We start from the raw sequence: 21388 nt of genomic DNA, 5'->3' as shown, positions 1-21388 counted from the left end.
CACCCCGACCTGGCACCCATCTGACACAAGGTGGTGTGGGGCTCTGTGTATGGTGCGGGCACGTGGGCAGAGCCCGGTCCTTCTGCAGAGGCGGCATCCGTAGGCCCCCAGAGAGGGACAGTGGCATCTGTGAGCCCCTTGCTGTGCTTCCCTCCTGGCTCTGGTTGGCACTGCCTCTTCAAAGGCAAGTTCCAGAGGAAACAAATTAAATCCGAGTAAATATCAGAGAGTAATTATGTAAATTAAATGCGTAAGTAAAAGAACACTTGTCATGAGGTCAACAGAGAGCTCTGAAGACAGAATCTTCCTGTACCAGGGCTAGGGAGGACGGGAGGGGCAGGGTGGTGGTAGAGGTGGCAGTGGAGATGGCATGTTGCTGGTGAGGCAGGCCCGTCTTTCCGAGCCCTCCCCACATGTGGACTCTGTCCCGGGTGCTTATGTCCATTGTCCCGCTTGCTCCCCAAAGTGGTCCTACTGCATAGGAGACATCACCCTGCCCATTTTACAGAGGTGGCAACTGAGGCTTGGAGAGCTGAGGAGCCACGTTCAGGTCACAGATGGCAACGTGTATGAGTCCATAGCTTGGTGTCAGGCCCCAAGCCTGACTCTCCCCTACTTGGGAGCCACTGCTCTGCTTTGGAAACGCCTCCACAAGAGTTGTGCAGCAGCTGCTCAGGCTGCCTGGCTCTGCCATGGGGGCCCTGGGCCTCCTGGCTGCCTCCAGAGCACCTGACTTTGCTGCCCCTCAGTCCTTCCTCTCTCAGAGACCTGGAGTAGGCCAGAGGGGTGAGGTTGGCACGGCTGGGAACATAGCCCTGGTCTCAACTGACCCGCAGGCCACCCTCATGGCCTTTCTGGCCAGACCCAAGAGTGCCATGTAGCCATCCTCCTCAGGGACACATCAGGCCCCATATCTCTCATGGCCCAACAGAGCCATCGGTGGGTCCCCAGGTGGGCTGCTGGGTTCCACTGGGCCTTTGGTCCTGATGTTCTCTCTGCCTGGGGTACCCTTCCCTCTCTTGTCTACTCAGAAAAGTCCCTGGACCTGCAGGCCCAGCTCCTGGGCTGAGCTCTCAGAAGGTTTCCTGGAGATCTTTCCTCCCTCAAACACTGCCTGGGAAAACAGACTCTTTCCCAGGTACTTCTTGTCAGTCCTAACACGTCTTCAAGCATTGCCGGCGTGTCTTTCCATTGAGCTCCTTGTCTGATCTGTCTCTCAAGCCTCCACAATGGTTATGGTCCAAAGTGGGTACCAGACACTTGCTTGAGGAAAGCCTGAGTCTGGGAGGTTGCACGTGGGGTCAGTCCCATACCCTTGTCACTGGGAGGTGGGAGGCTGCTGCTAGTCCCCGGGCAGCGGGGAGAAGGGTCATCAGGCAAGTCTGAAGATGTGGAACTCGGTCCAGGGTTGCTTTCATGTCAGCCCAGCCTGTCTGCCATTTCCAGGACTGTGGGCTTTCCCCTACAGTGATAATTTACAGAATTAATGAAGACACTGCATTTCATTGTGTAATGTCAGTTGTTAGTACTGATTGCAAATTAACAGCTGGTAATGGCATGTGTCATGTTTCCATCTTCTGGCTGTTTTTAAAAGCTAGACTCTGGTGTTTGACCAGCATGCTGCGTGGTCTGTCTGGAGCTCTGTGTGCCTGAGGTGACCCCTCTATTGGCATGGGCAGGGGTCTAGGGGAGGCCCTGGTTGCCACCAGCAAGTCCCATGCCTTGATGTGGCACAGAGCAGAGCCTCTGACAGTCTGGTGGTATATGGCTCTGGGGTTGAATTCCAGCCCTGTTCTGAGCCCAAGGGCTTATCTGGTAACTCCCCAGGGCTGTGTGAGGCTCAGCTTCCTCCGGGCATGTCCAGTATGTACAGTGGGCCGTGCTTCCTTTCTGAGGGGCCTGTTGGTGCCAGAATGATGCCTGTTGAAAAATGCCATTCTGATTCCTCACCCGAAAAAGATGGCAACCAAAGCTGTGGGACTTTAAGCCAATCCTACAAATCTTGGAGGAAGAATTGCTAAAAATCAATACCAAATACCTCGTCAGTGAAAGGTGACAGGAACATCAAACTTTATTTGTGAAAATTCTAAGAATCATTAGTGTATTATAGATTCTTCAAAAATATGATCTCACTCAGTTGACGGAAGGGAATTGCAAATCAAAGGGACTATTTATTGCAGTGCGAATAAGGGACCTACTGGATTAAAAAAAATATTGATGGAGCCAGAGATTTGAAACATGAAAGACAGTAGCAGACCAACACCACAGAATTTTATCCAAATACTGGAACTCAAGTCAGAACAGAAGTTGGTGAAGAATTATTTTATAAACCGATTTTCATCATAACATGTGTAAAATGCAAATTTTGATCATTATGTAAATTAGTTACTTGGTGTAATTTACTTAATTCAAAGCACTTAATGCGGTGTGGTATGTTTTTTCCAAAGTGCCAGAGTAGACGCTTATTTTAAATTGTTTTTAATCTTGATCTTCCAGCCTGATTATTTAAAATGTTTTCCCCTTGTGTTTGTTTTTGAAATGGAAAGGAACCAAGTCTGGGGAGAAGTGAACAAGTTATGATCAGGCAATACCCTCCCTTGCCAGGGCTCACACATGGACCCCTGGGTCTGAAATGACACGTGTGTGCACACACCATGTAAACGTGCTCAAAGGAATTATCCAGACGACCCTTCCTTCTTTTTGGAGTCTGCTCACGTACAATTTCGTGGCTGGTTCTGAGATCTGTTTGAGCCGAAGTCTCCTGGATATTCCTGGCCCTGATTATGGGCAGAAATGTGGTCTCTTTCCCAGAGAGTTTTCAATGGCAGACCCTTTCCCTTCAGCCACTTTACAACTTCGGGATTTCCATTATCACGGAAGGGAGAGCCGACCTTTTTAGTCTTCTATTGTGTTCTCAGCATTGTCGAGATGGCACCTCCCTTCTTGATGAGCCTCTAGAACAAGAGAGATGATTTGTTCATTTGGGGACCCTTTTGGGGGCGTTGCCAGTGCTGATGAGAAGGTTGGAAGGGGGCTGCCAGCTGCCGAACATCTATTTTGCACTCTGCCAGCAGTAATGGGTGCCACTCAGGGGAGGATCACGGAGCTCCTAGGAGGAAGGTGGGGTTAGCTCTGTTTGCAAATGAAGAAATAGGCTCAGAGACGTGGCTGCCAAGGTCACTGGGCTAATGAAGGGTGGGATTCGAACCCAAGCCTGTGCTTATTCTGTGCCTTCTGGTGGGGGTAGTGTGGCCAGGGGGGCTGCTTCTGCGTGCCCCTCCCTTAGCTGCATCCCAGGTCACCATGGAGCAGGTGTTGTGTTATCACTCAGGTATGGTGAGGCCAGCAGATCAGGAGACAACTTCCATTGAAAAGATGGTTTATTCCTCACCATTCCCAGGTGGAGGGGCCATGCCATGCCGTGGGTGGCCAGCAGGGGAGGCACCAGGGTTATCAGGAGGCAGAGGGAGAAGGGACACGATGGGCAAGAGCCCTTGATGCGATTTCTGTAGGAGAGAATGGGCGAAGTGGGGTAAGCAGGCTTAGGAGTGGTTAGTTTGAATAATGTTGGCACGCTCTGGAGTGCAGGGGTGTCCCGAGGTGTCTGGTACCTAATTAATGCAGGTGGCTAGTGGTTCAGAGTGTGAGTCCCTTAGAGGAGGTGATTGGGGTGTGAGCTCTGGGGTGGTTGGTTTGCACGTAAAAGGGATGCTCTGGGGCCAGTTATTTACTGTCTCTAGGAAGAGATTATCCCTTTGAGGGATAGTCCTCTAGGATCAGCAAGGCCCCAGATGTCAAAGCATCAGATTATAGAAAATAAAAGACATTGTTAATACAGAGAACGTGGTTTGGCGAGGGTGGGGGTTGGGTACGAGATGTCACTCTGGAGGACTCCCAGGGCCAGCTGGGCAGCTGAGACTGTGACCAGGGCAGGGGAGGCCTCCCTCCAGATGAGAACCTTGGCAAGAAGACATAGAGAAGTTGTCTGTGCCCCCAGCAGAGGTAAGACAGCGCCTGAGGGTCTTCCTGCTCCCCTGAAGCCAGCCCTGGCCTGGGCCCTGGGGGCATTTGCTCTGGGGGACCTTGTCACCTCATGACAGGGAGAGGCCTGCATCCTGCTTTACTGAGAGCTGGAGGGATGGGCCACATCCATGCTTCTCTGCTGCTCCCTTTGCTGAACTCGTGACTCCCATAGAGGTAGCTTTTGTCACACCCACAGGGATTGATCACACATCCATGAAATGCAGTCTGGCACATAGGACTTGCTCAATACATAGCAGCGCGGGGCCACTCTCTGCTTCAGGCTTCGTCTTACCTGAGGGACTGAGAGCTCTTTGAGGACAGGGCTGTGAAGTTTTAAAATTCTGCTGCTCCAGGGACTGGGCTAGGGCCTGGCCTAGAACAGTGCTCAGGAAATATTTGAGGGAGGGAGGGAGTATGTAGTTGGACAGCTGAGTAATGGGAGATGTTAGGCACCAGATGGATTCTGAGCAGAGGGAAGGGGTATACCTTTTGATTGGAGCCACAGGAGATAGGCCTTTGTGATCTCTTTTCTGAGAAATGGTGGCTGCTCCCTCACCTGCGGACACAGCGTCTGTGGCACCCCGGTTCTGTAGCTGTTCCATGACTGACAAAGATGGTGGCATCCTGAGTTGGTACTGGGAGGAGAGTGAGCAAAAAGGGGGAGAGGAGCCGGGGCAGGGGTCTTGGAAATGAACTTGAATTTGGGTAAACTATATCTGGGAAGAAATTCAAACCGTGTATGTAGGGGCAAGCTAAGAAAGAATTTAAAAAAAAAGTCTGTAGAATGAAAGTTGTGTCTCAGCGTTTGGAGAATTTGCCAATAATCCCCAAACTCATCTCACTGTGCACTTCTGGGTGTGAGGTGGCAGCCTTCATACGCACATGTGTATATTACAGATGGTAAAGTATTCTTTATAAGTACTCACCGCGCTTGGACATTTCTTGGAAATTGAAAATTGTATGGGAAGCAATTTGAAATGTGTTCTTTCATTTCATTTACTTTTCAGAAAGTGTTTAAAATACCCATGAGTATATGATTTTTTTTTTCAAGAATAGTGGGATAGTCTCAGCTATAACCTTAGGTTCTGAAGAAAACTCTTGCCCAGTTTCCATTTCTCGCTTAGCGGGGTTGTACCTCCACTGGATACACAACAATCGTGTGGTTGCTGAGGTCACGTGGGGCTTCAGGCTGGTTCTTGCTTTGATTCAGTTTGATTGCATGGACTTCGTCTGTGACTCTGCGCTAGGCACCGAGCCTTGGGCTTAGATAAAGAAATGAGAAAGATTTAGTCCCTGCTTCCCGTGTCCTTGAGCTTTGAAACTTGGAGGAGGCATGAATTCTGACTTGAGGATCCCAGATGGCCTGAGGGGAGGTATGATTTCTATTGAGTCTTGACGGAAGGGTGAGGGGTCTGTAGATTTCAAATTGGAAGCTTCTAGGCTGAGAATGTGCGTGTGTGTATTGGGGGAGTGATATGGGTGTGTGTGTGTGAGGGGCGTGTGTTATGATGTGTAGGGGAGGATGTCTAGGGAAGGGCAAAAAGCTTCTTTTTCTGGAGTTTGGGGGCACGGTTTCTGGTGGTAGCAGGGAGAGGGGGCATATCGCTGATGGCGATACAAAAGCAAAAATAGAAGAAGCCGTTAGGATGAGAGAGTCTCTTACGTGCCGGGCTAAGATGCATGGAGTTTATTTACGTCCAATAATAAAGTCTCTAGAGGGCTGATTGTTTATTTGTGATTGATGGTCTCTTTTGAGAATATTAATTTCTTGGCAACTTTAAAATACATGTGTTACTCATGGAAGGTTTTAGAGAAAGGTTGTATCATGAGCAGATATGAACTTAGAAACCATCCTACTGGAAGGTATTGGAGGGAAGGACCCCACGGTCAGGGGGGCCTCGTAGGAGGCGGTGGCAGAGGTCCCAGGGAGGAACTGCTGGGGCCTGAACCTGGGACGGGGTCATGGAGATGGGCTCATGGAGGGACGTTTAGGAGAAATTGAAAGTCTTTGGCCAACCTGGATGTCCGGTTTTGATGTTCTCCGAGCCTGACTGACGAAATGGGAGATGCCGGGGGAACCCCAGGAATGTGGGGATGGGAGCAAGGGGAGGGGGTTGGGAAACTGCTGCCTGGAGGCCCAGGGAGGAGAGGGCTTCAAGGACGGGTGGTCACAGGCTGGGTGCTCTGGAGAACCCATGGGAAACGAGGAGAGAGGAGGGTCCCTGTTTGTTGACAGCATTGGCAAGAGGTTTACAGCCACGCTGTGTGGGTGGAGATGGGCAGAGAGGTGAGTGCTGGAAGTGCCAGATGGTGCCTGGGCCCAGCATGGGGGAGCTGGTCTGCGGAGGGGAGGAGGGATGGAGCAGAAGAGGCCCAGGGCTCGGGCACTGGGGCCGTGTGGGCTCACCTCCTCCACTGCTGGTGGCGGTGCCCTGGTGCCCGCTGAGCCCAGCTTCCTTCCCTGGCTGCTCCGGAGTCCTGGCTCCCCACTCCTCCCTATTCCTGGTCCCTGTTGTGGGCTGACCAAGGCCCTTCTTCCTTTAGTGTCCCAGATGCCTCACTCTGGAACGTTCCACGTTCTGTTTCTTTGGTCAGGAGTGTTCTTCCCCGGGGGTTTCCAGCGGGGGCTGCTTCTCACTGATGATCCTCACAGGCGCCTCTCCTACCCCTGCCCCCCACCCCCCTGCAGTTCCCTCCAGCCCGACCTCTCCTTTCTTTCGAGCTCTCATCATTGTTGGAAATGATCTATTTAGCACTTTGTTGCTCTGTTTCTGGTCTCTTCTCCAGCCCCAGAAATGTGAGTCCCATGGCAGTGGGAACACCGTGCATCCATTCATTCTTGTCTCCCAGCCCCTAGGAGAGGGGCCAACACAGAGGAAGCTCTCAGTGAACGTTGGAGGGAGGAAGGGGTGACTAAGTGTGGACAGACGACTCCAGTATTGGAAAGACTCCTGGTGACCAGGTCCCTTGAGAGCCCAGAGGATGGGCCCGGGAAGCTAGACCTTGTTTCCTCATAGGAGTGCACTGGCCCGTGGTCCCTGAACTGCTTCCTTTACTGGGGAGCAAGGTGCCTCCCCTGAGAGCCTCTCCCTGTCCCTGTGGGTGGCCATTGCCTTTGTCCAGGGTTCATACCTCCCCTTGGAGAGCTGTGGGTTGTTTTGTTTTCTTCTGCCCTTTCTGAGAAGGGGCTGATATGAGGCCCACAGTGGCCCCATCATCTCCTCCCCAGTGGAGGTGGGTGTGGTTGATCAGCGAAGGTGGACCAGGCTGGCCAGTCTACACAGAGGGCTCCCAGTGGAAAGGCCTGGGCCAAGGTCCGGAACTCCACAGGGGCCAAGGGGCTCCTGGAATGCCCATTCTGCTGCCTGAGAGCAGCCCCAGCTCTGTCCTTCGTTTAACTTCTTGGTGGACAGCTGGCTTCCTTGGGGCAGATGGGGTAGGGTGGCTTTGCAAACTCAGTCTCTTGTAAGGAGAAAGGGCGCTACTGGAGAAGCGGGCTTCCTCAGCCCCATTCCTGGGGAATGTCAGGAGGGCTGCAGAGTTAGCTGGTGCCCTGTTATTCTGCCCTCCACCCCGGCCCTCCCCAAGTGCAGCTGAATAAGACCTTCAGAGGCTGAGCGCTGACCTTTTCAGCCAGGTGGGAGCAGGCGGCTGTAGCCAGGGGCCGTGGTCCCTCGGGAGCACTGCCTTCAGCTCCGTCTCTTATTGCAGGTATGAGGCACTAGCCCCTGACAGGGAGCTTAAACTCTCTCTGATGGCTCAGTTCCATCAGGGGTTGCCCAAAGAGAAGGCAGAAATGCAGCAGCTGAGGGTGTGCAGGAGCTCTGAGGACTCGTGTTCTCCATGTATGCATGTCCTTGTGTGTCACTGTGGGTCCTGAGATGGTTGCCATGTCCCACAGTACCCCCTATTCCCTGAGGCGATGAGACAGTCCCATGGGTTGAGATGGATTTAGGCAAGAGGACCTCAGGGAACAGCCTGAAGGGGACTTCTCCCCCAGCCTGGGAGGACCCGCCGTGCTGCTATGAGACATGAGATCAATGAGCCCCTTCCAGGCTCGTGGACCCACAGGCACACACAGAGCCAAGCCAGAGCCCCCATTGTGCATGCACTAGTGTAAAGCTGCAGAAGGCAAGGGCCTGCAGACCTGGCCAGTCTCTGCCACTTTCAAGACTTGCAATGGCCTTGGAAGGCGTCAGAAGAGGTGTGGGGGCTGCTAGACGGCGGGTCTCAGAGTGCTACCTGCACGCCTGTCCCAGCCGGCTCTCACTGTCCTGCCGGCTGTGCTCAGATCTGGGTCAGGGCCAAGGCCATGGGGCAGTGAGGACCGTTGGTGTCCAGGTACAGGAATAGGGCTGGAGATGCTACCAGTGTCCTTGCCTCAGGACTGGCTTGCAGTCACCCTCCTGTGGGAAAGCTCTGTGTAGGGGGGTGACGTTTTAAGACACAGGCCTTTCAGTGAATTTTTCCTAAGGTGTATTAGATATAAGGCATCTGGTGAACTTGGTTAGTTACTGCTGAGAAGCAAACCATCTGCAAACTTAGTGGCTTAGAACAACAGTCATTTTTTATTTGTGTGTGTGTGTGATTCTATTGATCAGTGGAGCAGTTCTGCTCTGGGCTCGCTCGTGCATTTGAATTCGGCTGGCATGCAGCTCGGGGTGGCTGCCTGGGCCACCTGGTTCTTCTCCTTGTGTGTCTGTATCCGTCTGGGAGGCTAGCTGGGGGCTGTTCTCGTGGCTGGTGGTAGGATCCCAGAGTGGAAACAGAAATGCACAGTTATTCAAACCTCTGCTTACACCAAGTCACAGTTGTCTCATAGATCAAAGCAGGTCCTGTGGTTGAACCTAGAGTGGGAGCTGGAAGGGTCTTCAGAGTCATGGGCAAGAGGCATGGGAATGGGGGGCCAGAATGCGGCTAATTCCCATATTGGGGAATGTTGTTTACATCGAGCTAGTCTAAAGACAGTTTCTTAGGCAGTGCCGTGCATTAGAACTTTCTGTGATGATCCATCACACATGCTGTCTATCTGCTCTGTGCAGGATGGTAGCCAGATGTGGCCATTGAGTACTTTGCATGTGGCTAGTGTGACCGAGGAACTATGTGTGACTTTATTTAATTTTAATAAAATTAAGTTTAAGTTTAAATAGCCACATGTGGCCAGTGCCACCCGAGATGGAAGGGGAACCATCACGGGCCATGTGGGCACATTCTGCTGATTTGGACTTGGGGGTCTGCTCGGTGCTGAGATGCTCTCAGGCTTACCCTTGGCAGGCTGAGTTGTGCTGTGCTCAGGAGAGAGCGGGGCAGGGTTGACACAGCCCTGGGTTTTTTTGGTTGGGGGTCCCCTCCCCCTGCTGTGTTTCTGTTCCTTGAACCATCTCTGCCCATGTGCCCTCCCATCGCCTCTGACCAGTGAAGAAGATCTGAAAAGCCTCTTCAAACTTTTCTTTCAAGAGGCATTGCAGCTGTGATCTCTAGGGGCCCAAGCAGGCTGATGAGAATTGCATGGCTTCTCTGAGTGTCCAAGGGGTGTTGACAGCCCGGGGCCTGTGTGTGGGGAGCCCCTGGTGCTGGGGAAGGCGTACGGCATTGTGTGGTCCTCCATCTGTCACCTTCCCTCACCTGGTGGCTTTGGGGGAGCCCTGGGGCTTGGTCCTGCTTCCTGGCACCTTTTCCTGTCTGAGTCAGGGGGCAGAGCAACTGAGACCACCCTGCTTTGTCAGGCAGGCAACTCTGGGCATGTGTCTGTGCCTCAGGGGCCAGGCTGCCAATGGACAAAGCTGGCTAAGTCATGGCTGAACTTGAACACGTGGACTTGAATCCCAGTCACACATTTGCCATCTCTAACTGGGCCTTCATTTGGGCACTGCTGTGCCCTCCCCACGGACCATTAGGAAGTTGGCTCTCTGTGACCAAGCAGGTGGTAACTTCAAGAACTGTGGCTCCTCACAGTCCAATGACAGTGGTAGTCAGGGACTTTCATCCCCAGTTTACAGATGGAAACACTGAGGCACAAAGTGGACAGATGATTTGCCTAAGTGTTTAAGGAGCTGTACTGAGTTCTAAGTGTCTGAGTCCAAGGCAGGTGCTCAGACCCTATTCCAGGGTTTCCCCCCATGGTGAGAAGTGGGGACCCTGTGCATATTCCCCGAACCCCCCAGTTGTGGGTGCCATGGTACTCTGGTCTCCCAGGCACTGTGCTTGTTTGTCCGTGGCTGCTCTTGTCATGTCCAGCTGGGACTAGACTTAGGGGTGAGCCGACCTCCTGGCAAGATTGGCACCCGAGAGACCTCTACAGAGGTTTGCGTGGTGCCTGACACGCATGGAGTTCAAGAAGCTTGTGGAGTGGGCATGAAGTGAAAGTCTGGGACAGGAACTGGTTGAGAAAAACAGTTGGGTTGGATTAACGCTGTATACTTTGGATTTGATTTTGGGTGACCAGATGGGCCAGGGAGTGCCTGGGTAGCCCATGGACATCTCAGATATTGTGCGATGTGGGCCGGCCCAGAGGCTCCTTTGGAGGGGCAGCTCAGGTGCGGGGCCTGCCTTTGGGAGCTGGAGCACAGATACGGACCAGATGGAGGAAACATCCCAAGCTTGTAAAATGGCCTGTGCGTTGAGACTTTGGGCTGCCAGGGACAGAAATCCAGCCCAAGTTGGCTTAGGCAAGAAAGGGTATCCTTTGACTCAAGGAACTGAAAAATCCAGGAGGAACAGGCTTCACACACAGACCCAGAGGCTTAACTGACATCAGCAGGGCCCTGCCCTACTCTTGGACCTGCTTGCTGTCTTGTTGACTTCATTCTCGGCCAGCTTTCCTTCTGGCTCATGCAGCGATGCTACTGTGAGAAAATTTGGGCTTAGCTTTTAAAAAAAATTAAGCAGCCCTGGCTTTCACAAGAGTAGGTTTGCTCTGAGCCCCAAGCTCCTTCCAGACGCCTGCTCCCTGACTCACTCCAGCTTCTCATGCTTCCCTCCTGCCCGGGGCTTGCGTCCTGCCCTCTTGGCGACCACAGGGGAAAGAGCAGGCCTCTCTCCCAGATGTCCCACCAAAGTGCCAGGATGGGGCTCAGTCCAGCACCGTCCTCCTGGGCCACTTGCTCACCTCTGAACCAGACAGGATGTGAAGTTCTGGTTGGCCTTGGGGTGAGAGTCACCCCTGCAGGAAAGAGAGTGGAGGAGGAGCATTTCATCTGGGAAAACTGGGTCCCTGGAACAAGAGAGAGTCCCCAGCCTCGGGGCTGGGAAGTGAGGGTACAGGCTGTTCAGTTACAGGACTGGGACAGGGACTGAGGGTGGGCCCGCCCGCCCTAGCCAGGGTGGTCAGTGGCCTTAGCTCACCACTGAGGGTCAAGGAGCCACAGCCCTGGGGAGCAGAGTGAGGTGGAGGGAATGGGGTCCAGGGCTAGGGACCACCAGCACATGTAGCAGTAAGGACAGAGGGCCAGAACTTACACTTCCACTGGGTGAAAGCGATAGGGAGAGAAAGGGAGCTGATCAAGCAGTATGCAGGATGCAGGATGCAGGATGCCGGATGCAGGATGCAGGATGCCGGATGCTCTCTGGCCAGAGGACCTATTGGATGGCAGAAAGTGCTCCCCATGGTCGAGGACACTTACCCAGGGGCTGGATGCTAGTGTGGGACGTTCGGACAAAATAGATGTCTTCCATCCTCTGCTCAGTGAACCACGGAGGCAGGCTTGAGCCCTTGCTCAAGGCCTGTATGGGGGGTAGCACTGGAGTTAGATGCCCTCCAAGGTCCCTTCCCGCTTAAAGATGGTTCTCTCCCCTCCTCTTCCCCACTGCTCAGATATCCGTGGGCTCCAAAGCTTTCTGGACCAGGCCTCGCGGCTGGGCCTTGACGTCTCTTTACAAAAGGTGGACAAGAATATTAGCCACGTGTTCACCAGCCTCTTCACTACGATGAAGACGGAGGAGCTGAACCGCTACCGGGACACGCTGCGCCGCGCCATCCTGCTGCTCAGCCCGCAGGGGGCCCATTCCTTCATCAACGAGGTAGGTGGTGGGGCCTGGAGCCCCAGGAGCACTGCCCAGGGCGTGGCTCGGGCGTGGCTGAAAAATGACGTGGGGACCCCTGGGTGCTGCGCCCACAGCACATACCATGCGGGTCCCGCAGAACAGCTTGGCTCTTGACTGGTCCCCCACAAGTGACCCAAGGCCTGCCCAGATGCTGAGAGCCTGGGGACGGCTAGCGGGAAGCTTGGATATAAGTCACTGCCAGAGATTTCTGCGGCAAAACTCAGGCTGCTGTTTGTTGCCTTTTTTTTTTTTTTTCCTTTTAATTTTCCTCTCTTTGTTGACAGGTGTAAGCCTCTAGGGATAAAATAAATTTCCAGCTCCCAGCAGAGGTGGGCAGCTTTGCTTTGGGACGTGTTAGCTCCTGGAGGAGGTGTCATTTGCAAATCACCAAGTGATACTTGGTCCATGAGCTTATTTTTTTGATGCCTGAGATAATCAATGATTTTTTAAAAACACTTCTATTAGGGGTGAGGACCTTCTAATGAAGTCAGAGCCCACCAGTTTAACAAATTATCCATTAACTTGAGAACAGACAACTAGAAATACTCCATGAGCTGGCTGATTGGTGCCGTCTAATGGCAGAGAGGTGACGACCTGGAGTTGGCAGGTCCCTCTCAGCCTGGGTTGGTTTCGGGGTTATATGTGGGGGTGGAGGAGCAGTGTGCCAGGCAGCAGGGGCGATATGAAGGGGTCAGGGGGCGGCCGAATGCTCCCTGCGGTTTTCTTTCTAACCCCAGTCACCTACCTCATCGGCCCTCTCTGCTTGAACGGAAAATGAAGCGAAAGGCAGAATTATACGAATTCCATTTGATGTCTTTCGCTTGCTTATTCTGCTCTCTCCTCTAATTAATTGTTACTCAAAATGCCGCCTCATGCATCAGGAACCAGCACGAAGCCCACTGCTGGAGAACTTAAAATTCGGAACACTTAGTTTGGTGCGGTTGGCCGACAGCCCTGCCGCTCCGGGCCGATCGGGCCCCAGATCCCGCTGCTGGTCAGCCAGGCCGTGAGGTCCGGGCGGCGCTCGGCGTGTTCACCGGGACACATTTCCCTGTGTGAAGTGATTCAGGCCAGTGATGGGCAGGCTGGGATTAGCAGCACTCCTGTGTCCGGGCTTTCTCAGAGTGTTCCCAGCAGTGGATGTGCTGAAGTCTGCCCTTAGGAAAGCATTCCTCCTTGCTAAACTCCCCCAGCTGGGGTCTGCCCTGGGGGTGGCGTCTGCTGACTGTCGCCAGGCTCCTCCTCTCCTCCTGTTGCCAGAGATTAGGTTCTTGTCTCACAGCAGAAAGAATTCAGAGATGAGACAGGGAGGTCAAGAAAGTGAAGTGAGGATTTATTAAGGGATGGTTAGTACACTCTCAAGGGGAGAGCTCAGGTGAGCAGCTGCCCTGAGTTTCTTTGGCAAGTTGGTTACATAAGGTGTAAAAATGAAAGGGTGGAATATTCATTGAGGAGGGAAGGTTTTGGGGTCCTATTCTCAGATTTTCATCCCAGCTCCACCTTCCTGAGGGGAGGAGGGATTTTTGTCCTTATTTAGTCTGGATTGGAAGTGTCACAGCGCCGGTGCATGATGGGTTCTTCTAATCTGCAAGGCTAATTTTATTGAAATGAGGGCATAATAAGCATTGGAGCACAGACACTGGAGAGTCCTGCCTTTTCCCACTTTTCTTTGTCAGCTTCCAAGCCACTTGTCACCCCAAAATGTGTGACCGCTTATTAGCCGAGAAGTTCCTGCTTTTCTTTCTCTGCCCAGGAAGGGGCATCTGTTGCTGACATGATGTGCAGTTTCCTGCATTTGGCCTGTGCCCCTCCTTTTTGCCCAAGTCCTGCCATCTTGCCTGCATCCCCCTTTCTCTGCTCATATCTAGCGGTCTGCCTGCTCTACCTCTTCTCCCCAGTCCCTTGCCTCCCCTCCTTGCTTCCTTTCCTCTTTGCCACTGCCCTGCTGTTAAGCTTGCAAGTAGGAAGGACATCCGCTTTGGAGGTGAATAATTTGAGGGCAAGTCTCAGCTCCCCCGACTTCCTCTTTGTGTGACCTTGGATGATTTGCCTCGCCTTTGTAACCTCAGTGTCTTCTCAAAGTCGGGATGGGATGGAGGAGGCGATGGACACAATAAAGCACTTGCTGCACAGCTTCTCAAGAAGCATCCGTTCTCTTTCACTGGACACATTCATCATTTCCCTTCCAGATGAATTCAGCCCTTACCCTGTTTCTAGGCCCTGGGAGGATTTAACACATACCCAAGACTGGCCGAAAGATGTTATTTCCAAGTGGTTAATTATGCAAACTCCTGCAGTGTTGGATGCACTTGGCTTTGCTTTGGCCTGTTGCCTTCTTGATCTCCCCGGACTGTGCTTGCAAAGCCCTTGCTTTGCTGGGTGATGGGGAGCTGCGGTGGCCCCTGGAGTGGCTGCTCTTAATGTCAAACAAGAATGACAGGTCCCCGGGGAGGGGTGGCCAGAGACTGCGGGAGAGGACAGCACCTGGGCTTCACTGCCTCTGGCTCCAGCTGCTCAGAGTCTTGGTCTCTGGTTCCATGTGCCTCCTGCCCACTGGGAGGGATACCTGCCCACCGTGGGCCTGGCCCTCTGTGTGCCTTCTCTAATCCTCACACTTTGCAAATAAGGCGACCGAAGCTGAAGAAGAGAAGTGACTTGCTAAGGTCATGAGAGCAGCCACCAGGGGGTTGAACAGGACTCAAGTCCAGACTGACCCACTCCAGAGCCCTTCCCTGCCGTGTTGCTGGAATGACTCCAGGCACACCTCGCTTTAGGACGCTTCCCAGATGTTGTGTTTTTTACAAATTGAAGTTCTGTGGCAACCCTGGATTGGCAGAGGTGGTTAGTATTTTTCTTTAGCAATAAAGTATTTTTTAAATTAATCTATGTGCATTGATTTTTTTTAGACATCGTGCTACTGCACACTTAATAGACTCCAGTGTAGTGTAAACATAACTTTTATTTATACTGGGAAACAAAAAATTTGCATGAGTTGCTTTATTGCGATATTTACTTTATTGCTGTGGTCTGGAACCGAACTCACGATATCTCCAAGGTTGGCCTGGACAGAAAATACAAGCGTAGCAGTTACTGTAGTGGGTAATACACAGCTGTGCTGGCTTCATGGGAGAGGATATGGTTCAGCTGCTTCTGTTCGGGGTCTGGTATAGGTTTTTAGGGTGCCTCTGCTCAGAGAATTTTAGTGCATCTGTTGAGTGTGGTGGGGAAGGAATCTGGACCCTGGAGGTGAATGTGACCTGTATGGCCAGCCCGCCCGGCAGGTCCCCTAGGATAGACTTGGTGATGCCAATGCTGGAATAAAACCTTTGTTCATCGCCCAGAGGCATTGCTTGAGCCTTGTGAGCAGAATGACCAACCTCTTCTTTGTTGTGACAAGGACAGAGGATGTTCGCCAGCGTGACCCACTGCCAGGACATGTCCTGAATTTTATGAAACACCAAACACTGGTGTGGGGATGTAAATGGCCTCATAGCCCCACTGCTATTGAGGACACATTGATACTGTGTCCCACCAGGCCTGGCAGGGACAAGTTATAGTCACTTTTTTCCCCATTCTAAAGGCCTGGCTGATGGGAGTGAGGGATAAAGATGGTCCTGCTTGGATCTTTTACATCTTGCTACCTGTGAATCTGCTGGGCAGGCCGGCACTGTCACTGTCCTTAGTGACAAATTCTGCATGATACAGACATGGCTTTCGGGACCCATCAGACTGTCCATGTGCTGTGCTGGGAGATGCCTCCCTGCCCAGTGTCCAGGCACCCTCATTCACTGCAGCAGTTGAGGGGGCTTGGCCAGGCGGCCCACGCACCACTGGTGTCTCTGTGATCCCACTTTGCAACCAGGGGCTGTGGGTTTGGAGAGCCTGGCTTTTGATGGCAGGTGGGTGGCAGGAGCGGGTGCCACAGGCCGAGGCACTGGGGTCTGCTTGGGTGGCCCTGTGGCCTCACCTTTTATCACTCAGTCAGTCTTGCATCCACATTCCCCCCTATGAGATCTTTTTATCACAGTTTTAATAATCACCACATCAGTACAATATCTTTAAGAGGCTCCCCTTGGGGAGACTGGGCTCAGGGGTGACAGAACCCTGGTCCCCTGGTTCCAGAACTGGACCCCCCCCAGGGAGCTGCCCTTGGGGGCTGCCAAGGACACAGGCCATGGAGGGAACCCTTCCCTGGACTCAGCACTGGGGCTTTCTGAGTGAGGGGAGGTGGCCCTTTCCAATCGCCCCTAATTGGGAATGAGTTGGACTCATTCTGTCCTGAGCTGGGCCTCCGTTCTTCTCTGGACCTTTGTCTGCTAAGCAGGGGCTTAGTGGGCGGTGACAACCATCTGTGATGCTCTCCTCATGTAGCTGGCAGCCGAAGCCACCAGCCCGGGGAGGTGGGGGTGTGGGCATCCTCTCCTTACTCCAGGGCTGCAGAAGTCCACCATCAAGGTGACAGCTGCCAAGAAGGGTCGAGGGCAGGGGTCTCGCTTCTGGCAATCCTGCCTGTGGCTGTTGGAGGTCCCCCCCCACCCCCCCGCTCAGGAGTCTCTCATTTGTCCAGCACTGAACGAGCCCGAGTGCTGGGCCCAAGGGCTGCTGCCCCTGCTCTCATGGGGAGGACAAGAGATGTAAGCAGACCCCCTTCACCTATAAAAGCAAAGGTGTGGACCAGGTCCTGTGAGAGCACTGAGGACAGTGATGTCTTCTGCCCGAGATGGGGTGGTCAGGGGGGGCGGTGGTCAGGGAACCTCCCTGGAGTAGGTGACACTGGATCTGGGTCTATAGGAATGAACTTCCATTACCCTCCCTGGCCAAGGTGGGGCTGGAGACAGGAGTGTGGAGAGCCCCAGTGTCTGCAGGGACACGTGTCATGCGGTTGTGCAGGGTTGGGAGTGGTGGGGCCGAGGCTGGGATGTCAGCACAGAGGGCTCTCTAGTCCAGGGTGGGGAATCCAGACTCAGGATGGGTTTGTTCCTGGGGTCCCTTTTCGGGTCTCCGAGGTTAATAGTCTTTGGTGGTCTCTGTAACCACAACCCCCGTGCGTGGCATACATGCCTTCCTGTTTTTTCTTCTCCAGGTCAGGTTTGATGGGGAGACCTCCAGTCCACGGTCAGTTTTTGGCCCTGGGCTTCATCTCATCTTCCCGGAGGAGATTCTATCCATCCGTCCATCAGCCGTCCATGTGTCCATCTGTCTGTCCATCCATCTGTTTGTTCGTTCATCCATCAGTCCTTCTGTCTGTCTATCCATCCACCCACCCAGTCATCTATCCTTTCCGTACATATTGGGTGCCTCCTACGGACCAGGAACCATATTGAGTGTCTGCTGGGAACACAGCGACTCCCCATTGCTCTGGGAGTGGGGGGCATCTCTCACCCAGCCCTCCTGGAGACCTGCTGTGACGTGGAATATTGGGGCTGTGCACCACGGCCATGGTCCTGCCGGGCACTCGGGGTGGCTGCACCCCAGTGCTCTCATCTGCCGGGGCCTCCTCTCGGCGTGTGTGGGGGACTCAGGGACTTGGTCCTTTCATCTCTCATTGGTCATTTCTCTGCTTCTGTCTCTAGCTGTTCTTAGGCCTCCCTCTTTCCTTTTGTGTCCTCTGTCTTTTCTTTCTCTCTCCTCCCTCTTCATCTCTCTCATTTTACTGGAAAAAGTAGAAAGTTTCAACTATTTTAAGCATTTATGGAGAAGAACTGCCACTCTCTGCTCCCAGCTTGCGAGGCAGACAGTGTGCCCTGCCCAAGCACCACCCAGCTCTGTGCAGCCTTTAGATGGTGGGCAGCCTGTCCCTCTCACGGGACTGTGACCGCCCCCCCCCAAGGGCAGGGACTGGGTGATACCCATTATTTTATCTTCCAAGAGCAGCACAAGTCTTGGCCCACAGTGGCTGTTGAGGGAATGAATGCATTCTTACCTCCAATAGGAAGGGCCCGAAGCTAGGTTTCCTGTCGTGTTTCTGCCTCGGTTGCCTTTCTGGCTGGTCATCAGGTCCTTGGCCAGCCCGTCAGCAGGGGCTTTGGTCTTCAGACTTCTGCCCTCAGGAAGGCTCAAGCTTGCTTGCCTGCCTTTGGTCTGGTCTTGGTTCGCTGGTCAGCGAATGGGGTGGGCTGCTCCTCTGGGTGGCGTGTGGTCCCGCAGGGGAGAGCAGTGTGCAGGGAGGTGAGTGTGTCGGCAGAGGGCTGGTGACAAGCAGCAGTGCAGGCAGGTGTGGGAGGCTGGACACACATAGACACACACCTGGATACACACACAGTGACACAGGCCGACTGATACAGGGATACAGCCAGCTAGCTGCATACGCTGGTACAAGCAGACCCTCAGAGCAGTGCAGCCCAGCAGGCACAAACACACACACACACACACACACACACACACACACACACACACACACACACACACACACACACACACAAGGCATTGCTGGTAGCTGAGCAGTCTGGGGATACACTGCAACGTTGGGAAAGAAATGGCAGTGCCAAGTGAGAGTTGCAGCTGGTGATGTTTACCTTTGCAGTTAGAATGATACTTGAACGATCTCTTTCTGTAGCGAGAAGGATGAGAGACAACAGCCAGGGGAGCAGCCTGTTGGGAGGACGACTCCCCATTGCTCTGGGAGTGGGGGGGGCATCTTTCACCCAGGCTGGGAGGAGTAGGTACATATGAAGGGACGAAGGTGGACAGGACTGCTCCCAACATCCCTCCCCATTTCCTGCTGGGACTGGCTTCCCAGGCAAGGAGCGTGGCTGGAGGCCAGTTTAGTCCTTATGAGAAGCACAGCCGGGTTGACGCCTGGCTTCAAATCTATTGCTCTTCAGAATTTGCTGCAGTGAGTGAGTTTGCTCCCACGATCTGAATATAAAGACTGCGCTATTTAATACATTCAGGGCAAAGGTAAATTAAGGAATCGGAATGTTCTGTTGTCCTACGTGATATATGCAAATATTTCTCACTCCAGCGTGGTAAATCTTCAGCAGATGACTTTATCACTCAGAGCTAGGATAATTCTGTGCCATTTAAGTATCATTTATCAGAATGTTTAAAATTACTAATTAATTATAGAAGATTAATTTTTAAATGTGGCCCCGCATTTGCATTTAATTATATCCTACTGTTTACGGATTTTAAAGCCTTAGTACTTCAGCAAAAGTGCAACGAGTCTGAGAAATTCTTTTTTTTTTTCTTCCCCTCTTAGAAATTCTTGGAAATGAGCTCATGAGGAAGAGGTATTCTGTAGAGTTTGTTCTGGTGGGTTCAGAGCTCAGTGAGGCTGAAGGCAGCTGGAATTCGGTGCCTGGCAGAGATGGGGAAGGGACAGAGAGCTGTCCTTCCAGGGCCTGTGTCTGAGACTCTGCATGGCCACTGTCCTGTTCCTTCTCTGTCCCTGCACTCGTCTCATCTTTCTGAACCCTGGGTATGCTGGGAAAGCCGTCGTGGGTGTGCAGGGGTCTGCAGCATCCTGGGCACACCTCCATGACCACCCTCACCTGGGGCCCAAAAGGCACCCACCACTGTACCTCTCTCCCCATGGATCCTAGGAACACATGAGAGCAGGGAGCTGGGACATAGTCATCTCTGTCAGTGGCCTTTTCGGGGCCTGTGGATGATGGTTTTCAAAGGGATGGATGCAGGGTGGACGCCCAGAAGCCCTGACTCCTGCTCCATGCAGACATTCCCTAGATGCTCAGGTACCCAGTGGGCAGGCTAAACACATACTTACCGCTCAGGGACACCTGAGTAAGACATTGCTTAGAAAGAATTTAATGTTTGATTTTTAACCTGTCAAAGGAGCCTCCAAGCCCTCATCGGGGGAAATGCTGGAATGCTGCTCAATCTTCTGGAGTTTATTTTCTGGACGAGGTCTCTTTCTGTTTCCAGTTACATTTTGAATCACGCCACCCCATTCCCAGTGCTCAGGGAAGCCTTACTGGGCTGTCTGGGAGGCCCGGCTGCTCTTTCCTGCGGTCTAAGAGAGGGATCTTGAACCTGAAACGTGGGCCTGAAGACACCTGGTGGTCTTTTCTTCCTTCGTGGGCCAACTAAATAGGCAGCAAAGTGTCAGCTCCTCCTGCCGGAGTCTCTGTGGCTCATGAGCAGGCAGCCCCTTGGGCTGCGGAGGCGGCAGGCAGGAGAAACAGGTGTTTACAAAGGGAGGCAGCCTGCAGCGGTGGGATGACTCCATTACCCTTTCTGCTCCTGGGTCCCCAGGGGCATTCAGCTTTGGGGGGGGGGCCTCCCCTGACGCAGTGAGTCAGCCCTTTGTGATTGAAGGGCTGGGTGGGGAGCCCAGCGAGAAAGAAGTTTCCTCAGCAGGTGGGAAGCCAGAGGAAGGCTGGGATGTTAAGCGAGGCAGAGGTGAGGCGAGGTGATCCCAGCTGGCACGGATTCATCTCAGAGAAGCGGTCTGTGCCAGGCAGCCCGCATCTGGTACCATCCTCTGCATGCTGCCAAATGGGGCCCTCCCTTGGTGCCAGCAGGAACTTAGCCTTGATCACCTGCCTTTTGTGCCCAAGCTGCCAGTTGGCTTGGAGGAGAGAAGGCCTTCGCATCAGTTAGCTGGTGCGGTGTAACAAACCGTCCCCTTGCTCTGTCGTGAACCAGTAAGTGTTTGTGGTTACTCAGGAGCTTCTTGGTCAGCGGACCTGGGTCAGACACGCCTGATCTGTTCTGGGCTTGCTCACGCATCTGTGCTGGGGTTGCCCAGTTAGGATGGTGGTTGGCTGGCTGTGAGTTGGGGTGACTGGTGACCAGGCCCTGGGTCTCTCATCACCGGGTATGAGCCCACACTTATTCACAGGGAAGCCCCAGAGTTCCGACAGAGCCAATGTGCCAATGCAAGCGCTCAGGGCCCCTTGAGGCTTGGCTTCACACTTGATGCATCATTGCTTCTGCCATAGTCTCTTGGCCAAAGCAAGCCATGAGGTCAGCTGGGATTTAGAGGCCAGGGGACAGAGACTCCTGGGACACTTCTCTTGGGGAAATACCAAGGTCACATTGCAGAGGGAGTGGAAACAGTAAAGGATGGTGAGCTGGAGCCATTTTGTAATTTGTCTGCCACTCCCAGAGGCGCTTCCTGGGAGGGAGCAGATAGCCCCCAGGTCTGTGGGTGACTGGGGCCATGTGCCTCCTTTCTCTAACCTTGTTTTGACCTCGCTCAACTTTGGGGTGAGGGTGGCGGGGAGGCGGCTGTGGAACAGCGGGAGAGGTGAGACAGGCCTTTATCAAACTGAACTCTCCTAATCTCAGCCATGCTGGAAAGGCAGGGCTGTCACAGAGCACTGGAGCCCTGGGGGATTTAGGGACTGGCCTATGCGCC

General features: G+C 53.3%; 1 protein-coding gene across 5 annotated transcripts in view; it reads left to right on the top strand.

The window, feature by feature from the left end:
* GRID1 (glutamate ionotropic receptor delta type subunit 1) overlaps positions 1–21388 on the top strand; it is a 627303-nt gene that overhangs the window by 186490 nt on the left and 419425 nt on the right. For all 5 annotated transcript variants that reach the window (XM_074374325.1, XM_074374324.1, XM_074374326.1 and 2 more), the window contains one exon: positions 11837–12042. In XM_074374325.1, the coding sequence (XP_074230426.1) occupies positions 11837–12042 (206 nt within the window). The remainder of the gene's footprint in view (positions 1–11836; positions 12043–21388) is intronic.

This window comes from Camelus bactrianus, chromosome 11 (assembly GCF_048773025.1).
Source record: "Camelus bactrianus isolate YW-2024 breed Bactrian camel chromosome 11, ASM4877302v1, whole genome shotgun sequence".
Taxonomy (NCBI): domain Eukaryota; kingdom Metazoa; phylum Chordata; class Mammalia; order Artiodactyla; family Camelidae; genus Camelus; species Camelus bactrianus.
The sequence above is the reverse complement of the archived record's forward strand: the minus strand, read 5'-3'. Positions and strand labels throughout refer to the sequence as shown.